General features: G+C 32.3%; 1 protein-coding gene across 1 annotated transcript in view; it reads left to right on the forward strand.

Annotated features, from left to right (window-relative positions):
- LOC134705600 (KICSTOR complex protein SZT2-like) overlaps positions 1-20,992 on the forward strand; it is a 119,541-nt gene that overhangs the window by 81,602 nt on the left and 16,947 nt on the right. The window contains exons 26-48 of the mRNA XM_063564325.1: positions 64-286; positions 943-988; positions 1,513-1,764; positions 2,177-2,384; positions 3,191-3,272; positions 3,684-3,875; positions 4,188-4,944; positions 5,131-5,284; positions 6,107-6,330; positions 6,539-6,715; positions 7,355-7,457; positions 7,916-7,995; positions 8,323-8,366; positions 8,676-8,793; positions 9,485-9,609; positions 9,994-10,182; positions 10,514-10,592; positions 11,530-11,697; positions 12,054-12,272; positions 12,658-12,803; positions 14,049-14,250; positions 17,674-17,867; positions 19,474-19,645. Coding sequence (XP_063420395.1) covers positions 64-286; positions 943-988; positions 1,513-1,764; positions 2,177-2,384; positions 3,191-3,272; positions 3,684-3,875; positions 4,188-4,944; positions 5,131-5,284; positions 6,107-6,330; positions 6,539-6,715; positions 7,355-7,457; positions 7,916-7,995; positions 8,323-8,366; positions 8,676-8,793; positions 9,485-9,609; positions 9,994-10,182; positions 10,514-10,592; positions 11,530-11,697; positions 12,054-12,272; positions 12,658-12,803; positions 14,049-14,250; positions 17,674-17,867; positions 19,474-19,645 — 4,154 coding nt within the window. The remainder of the gene's footprint in view (positions 1-63; positions 287-942; positions 989-1,512; positions 1,765-2,176; positions 2,385-3,190; positions 3,273-3,683; positions 3,876-4,187; positions 4,945-5,130; positions 5,285-6,106; positions 6,331-6,538; positions 6,716-7,354; positions 7,458-7,915; positions 7,996-8,322; positions 8,367-8,675; positions 8,794-9,484; positions 9,610-9,993; positions 10,183-10,513; positions 10,593-11,529; positions 11,698-12,053; positions 12,273-12,657; positions 12,804-14,048; positions 14,251-17,673; positions 17,868-19,473; positions 19,646-20,992) is intronic.

Here is a 20,992-nt window from a genome sequence, read left to right on the forward strand (position 1 = left end):
TAATATACCAATGTCATTACAACTACCAAAGACTATGACTAAATTATTGATTTCTATTTACAGAGATAGCCACCCTGTGAATGACAATATACCAATGTCATTACAACTACCAAAGACTACAGCCAAGCTAAGGACATCATTGAATTATCCATGTGAATTCACAGAAGGATCTCACAACCTCGTAAAGAACAAGTTTATAGATATTGTACAGAAGTGGTTTAAACAAGTTCCCAGTAACCCTGACTACTACATATATTGTCCAGTTAATATTCCACAGAGTGTTTCTGTAAGTTTTTTATTTTACATACCAATAGCAAAATCTGTTTTTGTCTAATCTTGACAGAGACAAAAAGATAGACTTAGGTATGCTGTTTGTCTCACCTGCATCAATAATTTGTTGAAGTTTTTTTGTGTCAGTTTGAGGAGAACTACTAATGGTAAATCAATGATATTTGTTATGCAGTTGTACAAGCATTGGCTCATCTATTTTTCATGGAGATTATTCCCCCTTTGAGTCATGGTCGAAAGACTTTCAAACAATTTTATATTTTTACTGTTGAAGTTTGTGATTAGGTCAGTTTTTGGGGAACCCTTTAGGGTAGGTCTATCATATTTGTTATGCAGTTTTGTACAAGCATTGGCTCATCTGTTTTTCGTGGAGATTTTCCAGCGTTCAGTCTTTGCCTATTGATCTTGAAAAAAATGCATAGTATACACAACCCTGCTATTTTGATTCTCAACTCTATTTCATATCTTTGCTTTTTTTTTTTAAATATATAAGTTTTATCCATTCAGAAAAATCTATTGCACTCATGAGTTGGCTGTTGGTCAATTGCACTTATGAGTTGGCTGTTGGTCAATCTAAAAATTCAGACCTGAATATTTACAAGATGTTAAAACAAAATGCAATTACAAAATAACATAATATTTTTATATATTTAGGGAGAAGAAGAATCTGATGCCAGAAACGAGTCTGATGGAATTTTAGGTAAGTTTTGATAAGGATATTGTGAATTGTTCAACCAATGCTTTTCAGATTTTAATATGTTGTCACTGTTGACAAAATAAAGGTTGAGTTCGATATTTATGATGTTCACTTTTACCATTGAGAAGCAATATGTGTATGACAACACAATTGCAGTTTTGCTTTTGTTTAAAAACTTATGAACCATTCCAGCACAGTTTTAAATTTAATATATTGTTACTGATGGATGGAGGTCAAGATTGATATTGCTGATTTTCACTTATACTGTTCAGGAGTTTTGATCCTTGATATAATGAAAAAATGCCACTTTATGTTGCTTCCTTGCAATTATGAGTCATTCAACTGTTAATTCCAAAGATATATAAATAGATGATAGCTATAGCCAAAAAGGGTCTTCAATAAAAAAAAATATAAAGTATCTACCTTTGAACCTTAGATTTTTTTTGATAAGAAAATTGAAGAACTGATCAAGTGAACATAGAATTTTGAAATATCTCTCTGTCAACCAATATTATTTTGTTATTTAGATTTAAGCCAACAAGATTATGACGAATTTGCTTTCTTTGATGATGATGATTTGGTGGTCGTAGAGAGGAAACAGACTGACCACCTCTCTACAGCCTCCATGTTAGACTCAGAGGAATCTTATACTGACGAGGATATCTGTGAGGAGGAGAAGGAATCAGAAAATATACCTCTCTTTGTTTTCTTTACCTGTACTGTTAAACATAGACTGGACCAGGAACCAATAGCTGTTCAAGGACTGATTCCCTGCCTAGGTAAGATTTGTAAAACAAACAAAATTTGTGAAATAGAAATGAAACAGTTTCTTTCACTGAAATATCTGTTGCTAAATTTGGTTATATAGTCGCACCATATTAGTTGCATTTTTTTTGCAACCAATTTTCTTAAATGTCCTACATTGCTAATAAGACAGTCACATGTACATTGAAATAGTCATAATGTTTTAAATTACCTCCCATTGCAGAATATGGATATTTTTAAGATTCAATTAAAACTGACACTTAAATGGGAATTGTCACATACATTATAAAATATTTCTGAAATAATTATTGGTGAGATGATTGATTAAAGAAAAAAATGAATTTTCAAGAGCATTTTAGCATATTATTAAAGTCTGATTTCATTGAATTATTGATTATTATACAATTCATGTTTACTATTTTATAGATGAAATAGTCAATAATATTGAAACAGATATGGAAGTTAACCTGAGCGATTTGAAAGTAACCTTTGACATAAATTGTGTTACTATGGCAACTGATGTAGAAGAGGAGCCAAAGAGGACCTTCATGAGAATGTTATCAAACAACAGTACTGGCAGTAGTCCTCCATTGTCACCCAGAGAAGATATGATGGGTAGCTCTACAGATTTAGGGTAATATATACTATGTTTATAGGTCGTTGTGATTTCTGGGTCAATAGATGAAAGGTCAAACAAAGTCTTTGTTAATACAAAAAAAAATGAAAAAAATGTTTTCCAGATGCAAGATTGAATTTCCTTTTTTTTATTGGAATAAAACTTATATACAGGTGGAAGAAATAGGGAAGGGGGAGAATTCCTTTGATTTTGGGATCAACAAGTCAAAGGTAAAGGTCACAGTTACTTACTGGTAAACTAGGATGAAAAACATATGTTGATTTCTGGTTGATATTCTGCTATGAGTTGTAACACATTTATAAATGTGCAAAATAAGCAATAGTATACCATGTTTATTTGTCCCTCCAAGCATACTAGTATTTTGAACCCTGGAAATAATGCTTGAATCATACCCCACTCTGTTATATTGTTGATTGTTTAAATAGTATCAGATCCTCATCCTTAACTATTTAATCAAAACTGTTTTGAGTGCAACAAATATTTTGCCTGTGGTGGGGAAGGGGGTTAAGACCCACCCCTCATATATAATAAACTATTTTAAAATATATTGAAACAGTTTAGCCTTTCCATTAATTAACCATATATATAGTCTTATTTTCCATGTCAACATCAGTACTATAATGTTTGTTGGAACATTTTCAGTACTATTATGTTTGTTGGTGCATTTTCATGACTGTAGTTGCTTCTGGTTGAGCCATTACTTTTAGTCCAAATAAAACAGTTCTACCTAGCTTACATACATACACATGTGATATTATCCTAAAAACTTCTTTCTTGTATTTTTGATTTTGACTATTTTGTAGCAGCCTGAAGCAGACATGTCCAGATCCAATAAAACATCTTCCTAGACAACAACATCTGGCTGTAACTAAGTGTAAAGAAGAGGTACTTATCCACTATATTTTATTTCTTTTGATTTTGTAGAAAGTTATGTAGATCAAACTAGGGACATAAATATATATAACACAGTCAATGCTATTTGAAATACAGTTGTATTAGCTTTGGCATTTCTGATTTCCACTAAGCTTTATTTGGCCTTCCACCAACAGTCATGGTTTATTGACATAAATGTCTTGCATACTTACTAGTTTATATATTTGAAGTATTACCATTTCACTTACATTGTTTGCATAATACTATCCAAATTACAGAAAGGGTAGACCAAACTCTGTGTCAACAGTTTATGTAAGGGAGAAAAGACTTTCAAGCACCTTCTGTTTTGATTTTCAAAATGTATTGATATTAGAAATGTAATAACTTGTTTATAAGATATAAACACTATTTAAATGTTTACAGTTAGAATGGTTACTGAAGGATGAGATAGCCTCCTCATTACGACAGTTAAATCTCATTCAGACAGACACATTGGAGTTTGTGACAGATCATATCAAGAAGTCAGCAAAGAAAGGCAAACCAAACTGTTCCTGTGAACACATCCCCCTTCATTTTGTTTATGGAGTTGAGAAAAGCTTACCAAATTTCAAAGAGGTAGTCTTAACTTTAAATATCTGTTGTTTTCTCTGTTATTCAGTTTGCAGTGTTATGAATAGCAGATCCTTCACTATGAGAAACAGGTTTACTATTATAGTGTTTGACCTCTCAGATTGTCCAACTTCTGTACAGGGATAAAAAATGGAAGTTTTCATTCAAATACAAAGATTTAATGAATACAAAATAAAAGTAGTAGTATTAATTCTAGATATTTAAACTTAATTTTAAAAACTTTGATTTATAATGAAAAATATTTAGACTTATAAATTAGTATTTTGTTCATCAGCATCATTGTTTTTTTTTTTTTAGGAATTTGAAAGACTAAACTTGCAAAAGTACAAATTGATGACAGAGGAAGACTTTTACTTTGTTGTAACAAATAAATCATACAATAACATTCTGACTAAAGCTTTAACATCTGCTTTAGTAGAACTCAGTAGAGAAAATACACCAGCTTCTCTAGAAATAGCAACTAGTTCTAATGACGTCAATACAGCTGTCACATATGTTTCTCCTACACTGATGACAACAGAAAAACAGAAAATTATCTCCCCTGTATCACACAGCATAGAAGATGGATTGTCTCCCTTACCTAGTGAAAAGGGTGGATTATCTCCCTTATTAAGTGGTAGTGAAGAATCATCAAGTGTGTTTCTAAAGGTGGAAGGAAGTAAGGATAAGAAATCAGACAATGACAATAATGAAAATAGCACAGCATCTGAACGAGATCATTTTACAGATTTCTATGACAAGTTAGAAGGTATTAAAACTAATATCAGGCCTGTAAAATCAGTTGATCTTAGAAGTTTGAGTGCAGGGGAAATAGACCTACAAGGTTTGAAAAAATCATCCAGTTGTGCAGGAATAATAATGACTAGTGTTAGCAATACCAAAGAAATAGCCTGTTTGGCTCCCCCACCTCCAGTGATGACATGGGCATCTCATGGACAATTTCTGGGCAGACCTCGTCATTTCTCAGCACCGTCAGGACAGGGAACACCCAGGAGTAAAACATCAACAATAGACCACACCCCTTCATGGTTATCATCCAGAGCAAGTGAAGCAGGTAATTGAATTTATAATCATAATACTAATGTAATTGAAGAGTTGTGCAACTTTATTCTTTGAAAAGCTATGGGCATATCATGTGCTCTTGGGGCAGCTGTTTATTACTATTCTTTATTCTTTTGTAGCATATGAAGGGAACTATAATTACAGTTTGATGGTAGATATGTGTTTATATTTTTTTTAGGATATGAAGGTGATTCTAGTGACAATGAGGAAGGAGATACAGGATTTAATGATCTGAGTGGATCCATCCAACAACCAATACCAAAGTTCTGGTTAATAATGAAGGTCATATCTAAGGTCAAAGATTTAGGAGTGGATGTTTACTTTCATTCTAGGTTTGTTTTTTTAAAAGTATACAAGGATATTGTGGGAATGTACATGTTACAAACCATTAAAGCCTCATTAAAGTGAAAATTTATCAAAGGAGCAGTCAAAAACCACAAATTTAAAAAGAGGCAAAGACAAATAGCAAAAAGATGTAAAGCAGATAACAAACATCACACACCTGGAAACAAAAGATGGATCTACACAAACCTGTGTAAAAAAGAGGGGGATATATAATGTACCATATACAACAAATCTGTTTTGTCTTTAACAAATATTTATCTTGTGTCTATACTTTCAAAATATACAAATTATGAAAAACACACTTAAATCATTTGTATGATAACTATATCAAAACACATGGTGATAGTTTTGTAAGTTCTATTCTGACATGGCATAACTATGATATTTTAAGCTCTAACAGTTTCAATTTGTGATCTGATGGTTGCAAATTAAGCTTAGTGGCAACACTCAGTGGAGCCAATAAATTGAAATTTGAAACCATCAAATCACCAATTGATGCCGTCAGAGCTTAAAATACAATATTGTTATCTTTGTTCTAATGAAACGGAAAGAAAACAACATCTAATCATTCATTTAAAAACTGTCATGCATCGTCTGTGCTTGTGAATTGGTGCCATGAAAATTGGTGAAGTTATCCAATCAAATAGAATTTTACATTAGAATATTTGTTATCAGCACTAATTTTATTTTATCCGTTAGAAGGCTGCATATTCCTGTTCTTGTTCATTTCACAATAATAAACTTGAAGATTCTTTTCCCCAACAGATTACAATTTTGTCATTGTTTATATAATAGTCAATAATTTACAGGGAAACTGGCCAAGAAGACACAGAAGAAATTATTGAACAAAGAAAATTAGTATCTCATGTTAAAGACAGTATAGATAAGCTTTGTTGTAAAGTCAACCAACTGTTGTTATTAAATGATTTGTATGACACAAGGGTTTGTAAAAACCTTCTGGTTCCTGAGGCTGATGAGGACGTCAAGTGGGCAGTAGACAAAACTGTTCCCAGAGGGATGACGCTAAATAGAGGTAAATTACTCATGAAAAATTACAGTTGCATGTATTTTTAATAGAAAATGGAATTGTGTTTTGTCTAAGTTAAATTGTTTCAAGAACGAATTGTCTTTTATTTAATTATTCCTCCCCTACAATGTGTTACTTGAAAATAAAAATGATTCATTTAATTATTTTTTTATATTTGTTTTAAAGTTTGAATTGATTCTTATTATATTACCAGGTTCAGAAGACGGTTCTGAAGAGGAAGAAGAAGCAGCCGGGGACCAGCATTACTTGTATGACACCCATAAGTGGGATGGTGGCCATTTTGATTGTGAAAGTGTTTATACCAAAACATTTTATATCCATTCCAGGCTTAAATCAATGTCAGGGCCAAGGACAAGTAGTAACTCTAAAGGTGAGAGTGATTTTAGTATTTAGATTTTAAAAACACTGTATTACCATATACATATAATTTTGGCTGTTGTCAATTGTATTGAGATAGTTGCCAGAGTTGATATTCCAAAACCTCTACTTTTAATGTTTAAATTAGAATCATTTCAGTCATTCAGCTGAAGATATAAAAAAGAAGATGTGGTATGATTGCCAATGAGACAACTTTCCACAAGAGACTAAAATGACACAGAAATTAACAACTATGGAAGAGTTGACTTTGCCCAGCCACCATGAATATTCATTTATTATATTTGTTTTTTCTCCATACAATTTATTTTCAACTCACTTGAAGTCAGCTGGTTCAACTGCATAATATTTGAATCACTTTAAATAAGCTGAAATAAAACATTTAAAATGTCCTCCTCTTATGAAATCATTCTAACCATAATTGTAAAATTAAAAAGTGATGTATAAAGTTAGGTTAATACGAATGGTGCTATAGTGGATCACTTTTCATCTTGGCAGACTGAACTTCGCAGGAGGGAATAGAAACAAAATAGAGCGTTTAATTTGATTTAACCAAATGAATAGAAATTGGTTGAATTATGTATGGTTTCTCATGATAAAACACATTACAATTATTACATATTTCTATTTACAGGGATGACAGCACTGAAGGCTGTACTGAATAAATTCTCAGTCATCAACAGGAAAAATATGTTTGTAATAAAGGAATCTACAACACAAGCAGTGTTTTATCTTAGGTAATTGTCAGTTTAGTAAGAGGCAAAGTAAAAATCAATTTGTCAGCATTTTAAGAGAAAAAAACTACAGAAAATCCATATGTCATCATTGATAGAAAAAAACAATAGAAAGTTGATACATAAGCATGGATAATAAAATCAAAAGTTTACAGGTACTAAGTAATAATAAAAAGAAAAAAAGTCTTATATGCACATTCCAGTGAATCAACTTTAAAAAAAATTGTCCTCATAGGCACTGACAACAAAGGAGTATGGGTAAGGATGGTGATAAAATTCTTGTAAACTAAATAATCAATAAGCGCTTGCAGCAAACAATGAAAGCATTGAAATATGAGAAGTCTCTGCATTGAAAGAGAGAGGCTGGAATGACCGAGCAGATGAAATTCCTGAGGGGAACTAATGGGGAAATAACATTTATAAACCTTTAATAGCTGTGTAATTGTCAATTTATATTTCAGATTGAAAGAAGTCAGTGGAAAAGATGCCATTTATCAGAGACAGTTATCTACAATAATTGGGGACGAATTTGAACTAGGAGGTAACGTTATAAATAGTCTGTAAAATTACTTTTTACATATATTACCATTACTTGGAGAAAAAAAAGAAAAGGGATAATGATCAAGGGCAATAATTATACACCAACTTATTGATAAAAAAGAAGAAAGTACCCAATAACAAAATAACAAAATAAAAGATAGGCAATACGAGAACATTTGTAGTTACATTTGGATCAAACTATTCTCTTTTCTGTCTCAATCTTCAGGTAATAATTAAAGTTGAAAATGAGCCAATGGAAGATATTTTTCCAAATAAATGTTTATTGAATTTTACACCATGAAAATTTTATGATTTAATTTATTTGTAGAATCTTCAGCATCCCTAATTGCCATGATGAAGAAAGAAGAAATGGTGAGATTTTCTACATTTATCGTGTCTTTCCTTTATCACTATCTCCAGCTCTTCAGTAAATTGCTAAGATTTTAACAAAAAGAATAGTTTCATATGTATAATATGCTATTCCAAATTGAGTTTTTCTGTTTAATTTGCAATATTTAAAAATTATGAATAAATTGGATGTAAAATTACAAATTTTGAGATGCTTCAATTAATGTAGAAAATGTGAGAGTAAAACATACCAATTTCATGTATAAACGTGTTGAACACATACAAAATTGTACTGCATTCAATACTTTTATAGCTTTGTTTTATTTCCTACAGCTGAATGTGCCAGAAAAAGACAGTGACACTTTATCAATAACATCTTCAGGCAGTGCAATATCTTCAATGAAACCACAAGATGAAATACAACTGTTTGTCCATGGCATAGAACCACCAGGTATACATCACATTTCTCTGTTGACATTATTTTATCTCTGTTGGTGTTTTCTATGGTCTATTCATACACCTTATTGCTATTTGTTCGCTATTAATGGATGTCGCACAGGTTCCTGTAAAATTTGACCTCATAAAACAAAATATCTGATGCCACAATGGAAAATTGATTGTTGTATAACGTCAATAGTTCAAGCGTTACAGGTTCTCGGGTCAACTGGGATTAGTGATAAGGTGTAATACATAGTGACTACTATGAAGCTTCTCAATGATCGAAATAAGTGTTTGTCAGACTGCTATATAACCAGTGTAATTTTTCTGATATAACGATTGGTTCAAATTTTTTGAAATTTTTATACTTTTGTCAAAGGGTCAAAGTGAATGTTTTTCAAAATTTTATGAAAATTAAACGAGCCAAATTAATTTTAGTGAAGGTGTTTAAGACCTGAAATTTTGAAAAAAAATATACGATAGTTATTTATAGTCAATTAAAAACATAGTTTGCACCTTTAATACAAAGAATCAAAGACGGCCAAAAGAAAAATCCCAAATAAGATTTTCTCGCACAACAGAAAGAGAAATGTTAACCATAGAATTAATAGGTTGGAGGAATTTGAATAGAAAATTAAATGGACACAGAACATATTTGATGACTTTTGTCTAAGATCTGTATGACATTTACTGTTTGATTTCAGGAAAAGATATTAGAGTAGGATTAGTAAACACTTTACAGAATAAGTTAGATGATGCTGTACTAGAGATTCTGTGTTTACAGCTTAACAGGAACCCTATGTCAAAGTTATCTGCAGAAGATGTTCATGTAAGTCTATTTTATACTGAAAGAAAAAAACTGCCTCACTAAAGACACATTTTACTTTCTTTTTTTGATTTTAAATGACTCTTCTAAAAAGGTCAAATGTTAGGCAGGAATAGTGCTTGTGAAACACATTTAACCTCTGTAAATTGTTAAACTATGAAGACAGCTTTATACAAACATATATGAGGATATTGAGAGTTTTTATGAAATATTTGTGAGCAGGTCCGATTTTTTTCCGTTCATTTCATGCTCTTTTTTCTTCTCCTCACAAATTATTAATGAAGAGCTATAAACATTACACCATAGAGCAAGTTTTCTCCTCTTGGCAAGATCAATTTCTATCCTTATCTTTTTTTACCATTTACATTCTGTTTTATTCTTTAACAGTTTATCCAGAAACCACAAGAGATCAGAAGAAATGCTGAGGACAGCAAGGGACCTATGCAGATACAACTGACAATACCTGTATCTGCCACCATGCAGTTATCAGCTGTTGTGTACTATCTGAAACAAAACCTGAAGTTGTTCTCTCATATACCTAATTATGCTGATAACAGACCAGACAGCCACTTCCAGGTAATGTTTTAGATGTGTTGAGAAAAAAACAATTACTCTGAATATTGGATTTTAGTCATTTTCACAAGGTTGGGTCACAATCAATCTATTTTGTAATTAAAGCACATGTAGATACCTGCAGTCAAGCTCAATATTCAAAATTGCTAATTTCATCTTTTTAGAGTTATGCAATTTGCAATTTCTCACGATGATAATACTTAAGAGGCCCTATTTTTATTTAACCTTTTGATTATGTGCTTCTGTTGGCTGCACTGACATTTTTCTTGTTTTTTTTCTACTAACTGGTTGTTTTCATCAAAGAAGTTTTTAGACTTGTAATTTTGTATTACAGGACATAATGGATGGCAGACAACAAGCCATTCCTGATGGTCAAGCTTTTCTATACATCAGACCAACACATGGAGGAAAAGGTAGGTTTATATGTGTACCCATATTTTATTGGCAGTTTGAGTAAAAATCATTTCATATTTTAAACAATATAGAAATAACAGCCTGCCTCAGTTTTAAAATGATATTGATAACAGAAATCTACAGTTTCAAGAATGTCCTTTTAAAGTCTCTGGATTTTGTTTTTAATAAATGAAAAATAGGACTTCATTAGATGTTGCAGTTTGATTGAACATGATTTCATTATACTCAACTTCCTTTGTATACTTGTGTGTTTTCCTTCTTTTTTTCCCCCCTCTCATATTTTACATCCCTGTCAGTAAATTGTTAACATACATACACTTCAGTTTCACTGCTCATTTTACCCCCGCTTTAAAAAAAGTTGGGGGTATACAGTTTTACCTTCGTCAGTCCATCCATCCATTAGTCTGTCTGTTTGTCCCATGAATATTTTCGTTGTATTTTCTCAGGAACTGCTTGACATGGATTTCTGAAATTTGGTTTCAGGGTTTATGTAAGTAATTTATACAGTGTGATGTGTTTTCAGATTCATCACTTAACAACTTCCTGATTACCAAACTACAATACAAGGATTTCTGAAATTTAGTTTCAGGGTTTATATAAGTAAGTTATACAGTGTGATGCATTTTCAGATTCATCTATCAACAACTTCCTGTTTACCAAACACATGTATCATTTTACACATGAAAGCCAAGTTGAAAACTTTTGTCGCATTTTTCTCAGGAACTACAATACAAGGATGTCTGAAATTTGGTTTCAGGGTTAATATAAGTGAGATATACTGTGTGATGGGTTTCCAGATTCATCCCTCAAAAACTTCTTGCTAACCAAAAGATTTCAGCAGGGGTATCATCAGTGAGCAGTAGCTCACAGTTTTATTTGTTTATTCTAAAACATATTCCATAATACTTATAATGACATATTTTTTTACTTTTTCAGGGATAGCATGTATCAGTTTGGCATTAGTTGATGGGAAAGGTATACCCGTACAAGCATTGGGTTGTCGTAAACCTTCTAGGATTGGTTATACCAAAATAGCCTCAGAGAAAGAATTTGAACATCTTATACACACAGATCTGTATGAAAGTAATGGTGATTCTAGGCCAGGTAAATGTTAAAGAATTGTTTGATACATTTCTGTTAGGTTGTTCTAAAATCTTCAAGGATTGGTTAAGTAGGCCAAGAGAAAGAATATACTTCACATTCTAAGCTGTTAGTAATGGTTCTATATATATCCAGTTATAAGGAAGTGTAAAGTAAAATGTAATTTAAATTTGTATTCAAAATAAGGAGAACTAGTATGATTACCAATAGGACAACTATCCACTGAAGACCAATATTTTGTGAGATTTATTGTAAACATTATATACCATGAATGATAATTGTTTAGATGAAGTCTCACATATTGAACTGAGGCATCAATTAGTAATTGATTTTTAATTAATTTGCACATTTTGTTATAGGTCCTACAGCATTGTTACAGTTTCGAGCATGGGAAGTTGGTTCAGCAGATCTGGGATCACTGAAGGAGAAATTGATATTAGCTGTTCACCATTCTTTGTGTGACATAGTGACGGAGTTCACCATGCTGACAGCCTCAGTCTGTCAGATACCTCACCAGTTAATGGAGTTACTGCCAGTAGCATCATACTCAACTCCCTCATCACCTCATGCTCCTAGAGGTATGTCAAAGTCCTTATAAGTTTATGAGGCACTGCCAGTTATGTCCATAACTGCAAATCCCACCTCATTACAAGTACTAAGAAATTTTATGTAGCAATCTGTATTTAATATAGGTTTGTGTATTAGCCAGTAAAAACAAAAGTTTTCTACTTTTCATTCAATAATGTCATTATCATTATTCATATATTACCGTTATGTTTTTAAAGCATTAAACAGAAACTTATCATTTTTCATTTTTTTAGTTCAAGTTTAACAGTAAACAATATTGAATTATATCCATGACCTATGGACTTTGTATTCTTTTTTTCTGAAGTTTATCAAAGACATTTATTAAAGATGATGATAGAATCTCAATTGTTTATTTAGATTTATATACATTTACAGAATCAGACCTTCAAAGGAGACATTCTATAATGACAAGAAAGATGCCAGACAAGATAGTTCTTAGTAGTGCTGTGTCTTCTCCATTGCTTCAGTCACTTAAAGATGCCTTTACGAGAGTTACCTCCCCTTCACCAGATCAGGCTAAGGTATGTACCATTAGTCTGCAATCCCCGATAGAATCCGCTTCTCTCCTTCTATGTTAGATGAGGGTATGGAATCTGCCGAGTTGAGACAAATTAGGTATGTGCATGAAAAGAATTTGAAGATCAAACTTGAAATTATCATTATGGACAACAGAATCATTGCAAGGTACACATGTCTAGCATACAGGATTTATTTGACCATTACATTGTATCTCATTTTATGGATTAGTAATCAATGTTGTGCTTTGTAGATACAATAAGCAATAGGATGACCATTTGTAGTATGTAATGATTGTTTGTTGAACATGTTTTATGCTTCAAACAGAAAAATTAGGCATATTCAGTATAGCAGGGGAGACATTTCAGAGTAAGCATTCTTGTCACTTATGACAATTATAGGTTTCTAAATGTCATTGTTATTACTTTGAAAGTACTTTTATTCGTGGGGTACCAATTTACGTGGTTTACATGACTTAATCCACGAATTTAAGTGTCCAACAAAATAAAACAACCTTTGTCCAAATCAAGACACAGACAGATCCCCATCAGTAGGTTTGAATACTGATTGATATGATCTAGAGAATATATTGAATAAGGCCATATCTGAGAATACTTTAATGGCAGTCACAGAACTACAACCACATGCATGATTATACCCATTTCATCTTTAATAACCTAAACTGTACAACTTTTGATATTTTAATTCTTATAAAAAAATATTTTTATCGATAAAAGTCAGATTTCCCGTATTGATATGCTAGTGATAAAGTGTTCATTTTATATCCTCATAGTTCCCGTACATATGGGAAATAATAATGTCATGCTGGGCTTGATTTTGATAAGAATTATTTGACAATTCAAGATACTTTTATGGCATTTGTTTATGTTACTGTTTTCTTAAAGTGACATGTTTATGGCCTAATTAACACCTTTGATGGTCTTTAATCCCTTGATCACTTTATCATGGGTAAATTAGTGTTATCACTACGATTTACACGGTCAATGTTAACTTTGCAATTTCCTTCAATCCAGACTATTTGTAACCTTTTTTTCTATAATTTTTCTTTTTTTTTTCAAGAAAACTAAAATCCGTGAATTTAAAACCCCACGAACATGTAAATATTGCTCAAACCAGGAAAATTGGTACCCACAAATTAAAGTACTTTCACAGTATTTTTTAACATTTTGATGATTTACATGTTTTCTAGTTCCAGAAAATACTTTGATATACATTGCATTTGATTTCAGTCCTTTTTTGATATTCCAAGTTCAGCAGCACATATTCAAGGTCAGTCGTCACCTAGTTCATCTTTGATGTCAGGTTATAGCACCGGATCAGAAGGCGATGTTCAACAGATCATACAGAAATACGAGGAGGGCAGTCGTGGTATCCTCAACCCTGTATTCTCTTCACTACTTATCAAGTGGTTTGATTTCTGTCATGAAATAGGTTTGTACAAATATAGGCTATCAAGTAGAAAAACAATGAAGAATGCTGTAAATTATTGTAGACTGTATCCATGTTCATGTACTGTGGCGGCAGCGGCGGTGTTAGCTCACTTCTTAAAAGCTTTATATTTTAGAAGGTGGAAGACCTGAATGCTTCATACTTTGTATGTGAATGCCTCATGTTACGAAGTTTCCGTCAGTCACATGTCCAATGTGCTTGACCTCATTGTCATGGTTCAGTGACTACTTGAAAAAAAAGTTAACATTTTTATACGACCGCAAATTTTGAAAAAATTTTCGTCGTATATTGCTATCACGTTGGCGTCGTCGTCGTCGTCGTCGTCGTCGTCGTCGTCCTGCGTCGTCGTCGTCGTCGTCGTCGTCCGAATACTTTTAGTTTTTGCACTCTAACTTTAGTAAAAGTGAAAAGAAATCTATGAAATTTTCACACAAGGTTTATGACCATAAAAGGAAGGCTGGTATTGATTTTGGGAGTTTTGGTCCCAATATTTTAGGAATTAGGGGCCAAAAAGGGCCCAAATAAGCATTTTCTTGGTTTTCGCACTATAACTTTAGTTTAAGTTAATAGAAATCTCTGAAATTTTGACACAAGGTTTATGACCACAAAAGAAAGGTTGGGATTGATTTTGGGAGTTTTGGTTTCAACAGTTTAGGAATTAGGGGCCAAAAAAGAGCCCAAATAAGCATTATTCTTGGTTTTCGCACAATAACTTTAGTTAAAGTAAATAGAAATCAATGAAATTTAAACACATTGTTTATGACCACAAAAGGAAGCTTGGTATTGACTTTGGGAGTTTCGGTCCCAACAGTTTAGGAATTAGGGGCCAAAAAGGGACCCAAATAAGCATTTTTCTTGGTTTTTCGCACCATAGCGTTAGTATAAGTAAATAGAAATCTATGAAATTTAAACACAAGGTTTATGATTATAAAAGGAAGGTTGGTATTGATTTTGGGAGTTTTGGTCCCAACAGTTAAGGAAAAAGGGGCCCAAAGGGTCCAAAATTAAACTTTGTTTGATTTCATCAAAATTGAATAATTGGGGTTCTTTAATATGCCGAATCTAACTGTGTATGTAGATTCTTAATTTTTGGTCCTGTTTTCAAATTGGTCTACATTAAGGTCCAAAGGGTCCAAAATTAAACTTAGTTTGATTTTAACAAAAATTGAAACCTTGGGGTTCTTTGATATGCTGAATCTAAAAATGTTCTTAGATTTTTTATTATTGGCCCAGTTTTCAAGTTGGCCCAAATCGAGGTCCAAAATTAAACATTGTTTGATTTCATCAAAAATTGAATAATTGGGGTTCTTTGATATGCCAAATCTAACTGTGTATGTAGATTCTTAATTTTTGGTCCAGTTTTAAAATTTGGTCTAAATTAAAGTGCAAAGGGTCCAAAATTAAACTAAGTTTGATTTTAACAAAAATCAAATTCTTGGGCCTCTTTGAAATGCTGAATCTAAACATGTACTTAGATTTTTGATTATGGGCCCAGTTTTCAAGTTGGTCCAAATCAGGATCTAAAATTATTATATTAAGTATTGTGCAATAGCAAGTCTTTTCAATTGCATAGTATTGTGCAATGGCAAGAAATATCTAATTTCACAATATTGTGAAATAGCAATTTTTTTTTTAATTAAGAGTTATCTTTCTTTGTCCAGTAAAGTAAGCAAGAAATATCTGCAAGAATTTTTTTGAATTGGAGTTATCTTTCTTTGTCCAGAATCAACTTAAATCTTTGTTATATACAATATACAATGTATATTCACTTTTTACTACCAACTGATAAATTTAAATAATCTTTACCATTCAGTGATAACAAGCAGTTTTTTTACATCTTAATATTTTATGATGTATTTAAATGAGTAGTTATTGTTGCAAACTCCATTAGAATATTTTAATTGAAATTAGTTTTGGAATAAGGGAAAGGGGGATGTGATTAAAAAATTGGGTTCAATTTTTCTCATTTGAAATTTCATAAATAAAAAGAAATTTCTTTAAACATTTTTTTGAGAGGATTAATATTCAACAGCACAGTGAATTGCTCTAAGAGAAAACAAAAATTTTAAGTTCATTTGAATACATTCATTCTGTGTCAGAAACCAATGCTGTGTCAACTATTTAATCACAATCCAAATTTAGAGCAAAATCCAGCTTGAATGTTGTGTCCATACTTGCCCCAACTGTTCAGGGTTCAACCTCTGCGGTCGTATAAAGCTACGTCCTGCGGAGCATCTGGTTTGTAATGTTAAATACTCTCCCATTATAAGTAATAGGATAACTATATTTGATATGAGCATACCTTGCAAGGTCCTCATACCCGTCAGACAGTTTTCACTTGACCTCGACCTCATTTCATGGATCAGTGAACAAGGTTAAGTTTTGGTGGTCAAGTCCATATCTCAGATACTATAATCAATAGGTCTAGTATATTCGGTGTATGGAGTATTGTAAGGTGTACATGTCCAACTGGCAGGTGTCATCTGACCTTGACCTCATTTTCATGGTTCAGTGGTTATAGTTAAGAGTTTGTGTTTTGGTCTGTTTTTCTTATTCTGTATGCAATAGGTCTACTATATTTGGTGTATGGAAGTATTTTATGATCTATATGTCAGTTGCCCTGGTTTTATTTGACCTTGACCTCATTTTCAAGGTTCATTGCTCTGTGTTAAGTTTTTGTGTTTCATTCTGTTTTTCTTAAACTATAAGCAATAGGTCTACTATATTTGGTGTATGGAAGTATTTTATGATCTATATGTCAGTTGCCCTGGTTTTATTTGACCTTGACCTCATTTTCAAGGTTCATTGCTCTGTGTTAAGTTTTTGTGTTTCATTCTGTTTTTCTTAAACTATAAGCAATAGGTCAACTATATTTGTTGTTTGGAAGAATTGTTAGCTGTACATGTCTGCCTAGCATGGTTCATCTGACCTTGACCTCATTTTCATGGTTTAAAGGTCAATGTTTAGTTTTCTTGGTTTATGTGACAGTTGTAATATTTAGGACTTTCAACATAATATCAATGATTAGTAAAAGAAGACAAGACATTTCAGTGTGTGCACTCTTGTGTATAAATACAGGCTATGAAGATGACCCACTGTGAAGAATCTTGTAAATTATTGTAGAATGTGTCTTTTGCTCAGTAATGTGTAATAGCATCATACTGTCATAAAGCAGCGAAGAATAAATGACAAGTTTAAAAACAACAAACACTAAATGTTAACATGTTACCTCATTTGGTGAGGCATGTACCAATTAGTTGCTGAAATTTAAAAAAATCAGTGCCATTAGATTTTCAAAAGTAAATAGAAAAAAAAATGAAAATTGAAAACTATTTTTTCTTTATTGAGATTTTTTTTTCAAAAACAGCTATCAGTCTGCATTTTATTTTTGAATTTTATTTTTAGGTGTTCCTTCTGTGAGTAAAGATGTAATGTCTCTGTCTTCAAGATTTGCTGTTGATTTTTTCCTGAAGGAATTTATTAATGTTGTTTCTCATATACTTGGTGATGTTCATCCTAAAATCTTCAAGTTATACAAAGACAGCGATGGGAATCTGTGTAATGGAACGTTATACAACCCATGCAGAGTTCCAGTTCAGGTAATGCTTATCTGATAAGCTTGGTTCTGATTAAAAAGTGTGTGATTTATTTAAATTTTGTTTATGATTTTCAAACAAGCCACTTGGGATTTCTGAAAAACATTTATATCTTTCCCATGGTAATACTTACCCCTTCTGTCTGAATCCAGACTGCATGTTATCATATCATAGCATCTTAATTTAAAAAAACAGAGCTCCAGATAAGAATTCACAAATTGGGGTTTTTACCCACCATTTTCTAATATAATTGGGTGATAAAGTTTTTTAATTGCATTATCAATTCCAATTCACCCCTCAGGTTTATATCGAATTGGGTTTTTCACCACCGAGCTCCTTAATGTATTGGGTTTTTTCATCGACACAATATTGAATATTAAGGCAATATCAACCCCAATTTGTTTTCTATCTTAAATATGTTTCTTTCTTTGTTTAGCTGTTTTATTTGGTTTATTCACTGAGGAGCAATTATGTGTATTCTCAAGCACTCGTCTTATACCTTTATATAATAAATTCTGAGATCAGTGCCTGCGTGCATGGTGTGTGTATTCATTTATTAACCGTAAAATGAATAAAAAATAGTATAACTATATAAACTCTAATTATACTTGAATGATTTTGTTTTATTTAATTTAAATAAATCTTGGTTTAGTTGTCTTTTATCAGAACTTTTCGTTTCTGATGCTTTATCATTTCATAATTGAATTGTCCTTTCACTTTTTCCAACTGATTTCGTTTTTGATGAAACCCCGTGTTTATTAGCAATGTTCTCATTATGGTACGCACACACGCCCGTGCGTTCGATGGACGCTTCCTAAAAACACTGGCTGAGTCTTGTTATCATCATAACTTTCCCTCAGCTTTTCAAAAGAAGCCGAAAACATGCTTCTAATCAATATTTTTACCGGACATTCACTTTCGTTTTAATTCAATGTATTTTATGATAAATCCCGAGCAATGCGAAAAAAATATGACTACATGACAAACGCTAATTGGATTAACGCCGAGAAGATCGAAATGTTTACAAAACACGTGTACCTATTGAGCAACGAAAACTCAAACAGGGACCCATTTCAGCTACTTGATGCAGGGATCTATTCTTAGAACTACTGGAAATTTCCAATTATAAATATTATAAAAATAGTTTACGCGACGACTGTAAACAGATAAGGGTGAATAACGCAAATGGTAGCCAATAAAAGGGTTGAGAACTCATGGTTTTGGCATATAATTGGGTTTTCCCTTGAACTAATTGGGTTGTTGAACCCTTTAATGGACAATTACATTGGGTTTTTTATTATTTGTTTTGCCTGATCACGCAAATACGCAGCTTATCTGGAGCTCTGAAAAAAATAATATCTTGTTTTTTTTATCAAATACCGGTATATCATTTCCTAGGTAAAGAAATTTTACACAATTCACAATATATGAATTTGGAGGTGTGGTGTGATTGCCAGCAAGAAAACTTTCAACCATAATACCATAATTCAAATTAAGTAAATATGGAAATTTCAGCCTTCAACATTGAGAAAAAGCCATCCTGTATAGTTCGCTTTATTAAGTTTGTTTGTGTCTTTCAGCTTTTAACACATTAAATTATTTATTACAGACTGATGATGTCAATATAGAGAGTTCATTGGATACTACAGACAGATTTGATATGGTGATGGCAGATCAGGACATCAACTTTGTGGTAGTTGGACGTAACACAGAACAATGGCAGGCTAGTGTCCAGGATTTTAACGAGGAAGAATTTACAGCTTCACCCACATCTCCTAAAGGTAATGATGGATATGTAATAAAGAAGATGTGGTATGATTGCCAATAAGACAACTCTACACAAAGACCAAATGACATAAAAAATAAAAAAACTATAGATGACTTAACCGTCTTCATGTTTCAACAATGATCAAAGCCCATACAGCAAAGCTAAACGTAAAGATATCTTTGTCTGTACAAAAATGTATCATTATTTTAAGCTATGCAGAAATTACAATACAATGACTTTTTGATTTAGAAAAGAATTGACCTGATTGTTTAAAGTATGACCTCTCAAAGTCCTTGAAGGCTTCTAAAATAATTAAGTTTTAGATGAAAAATATCGCTCAGATCTATACAACCAACAAATGTTCAGTTTTTCTGCATTTAAACAGTGTCAATTATAAACAATACTGACCTTTTTCGTTTGTTTTACTGTGCTCATTACCTGAATAGTGCTGAATATTGTGACTAAGGACTGAACAAAGTACAACTTCTAAATGTAGAAAACCAGGAAATCTATACATTCCTTTATAATGATTAGAAGATGTCGTAGGATTGCCAATGAGACTTATAGTAAGCTTTAAAAGGCATGACAAAATGTGAATCAATTCAAAAGAGAAAACCAAAAGTGAATAACTGCAAGATGTTTAAGCAACCGTTTTGTTGGCATTAAAATTCTAACCCTATCCCTTTGATGCCCCTGCTTTTAAGGAGGGTGCCTTAAGTGTTACCCTTGTCCATCCATACATCAGTCTGTATGTCCCAAAATTGGTTACAAAACACAAATCAAGTACAAATATGGGTGTAATAATTCTACTGGTCTTGATATGTACCGATTATTAGGTTGTATGCATGTTGATATTGTAAAATATCAGCTGGGAGACACAATATGAAGGTTTTTGTGAGCGCAGCCAACAAGATAGAAATGCTTTCATATTGTGTGGAGCGGCTGATATTTACAATATCAATATGCAGATAACCTGATAATAAATTTATCAGGGTGTATTTGCATCTTTTGGAAGTGTCTTCTTAGTTTCGCCAGCAACCGGAAAATGACTAAATACATGTAAGTTCGGGTCAAACTTATTAATGTCAGTTCAAACATTATGATGTCTAGGATATGTCCAGTTCAAAGATATTAAGGCTTGGTCAATGTATTTCACGTCACAAAGCCATGAAATGCAATTTTATTAAGAGCTGAGCAATATAGACAATGGGACGACCGATAAGTCCCTTTATAAGGTTATATGGAAGAAGGGATATCATTTGTGTCATATGCACACAATCCCCATTTATTTATTCATGAACTTCAATCCTGCAACTCCTTTATATATTAGCTTTAGAAGGAATACTAAAAACAGGAAAAC

Source organism: Mytilus trossulus, chromosome 1, assembly GCF_036588685.1.
Source record: "Mytilus trossulus isolate FHL-02 chromosome 1, PNRI_Mtr1.1.1.hap1, whole genome shotgun sequence".
Lineage (NCBI taxonomy): Eukaryota > Metazoa > Mollusca > Bivalvia > Mytilida > Mytilidae > Mytilus > Mytilus trossulus.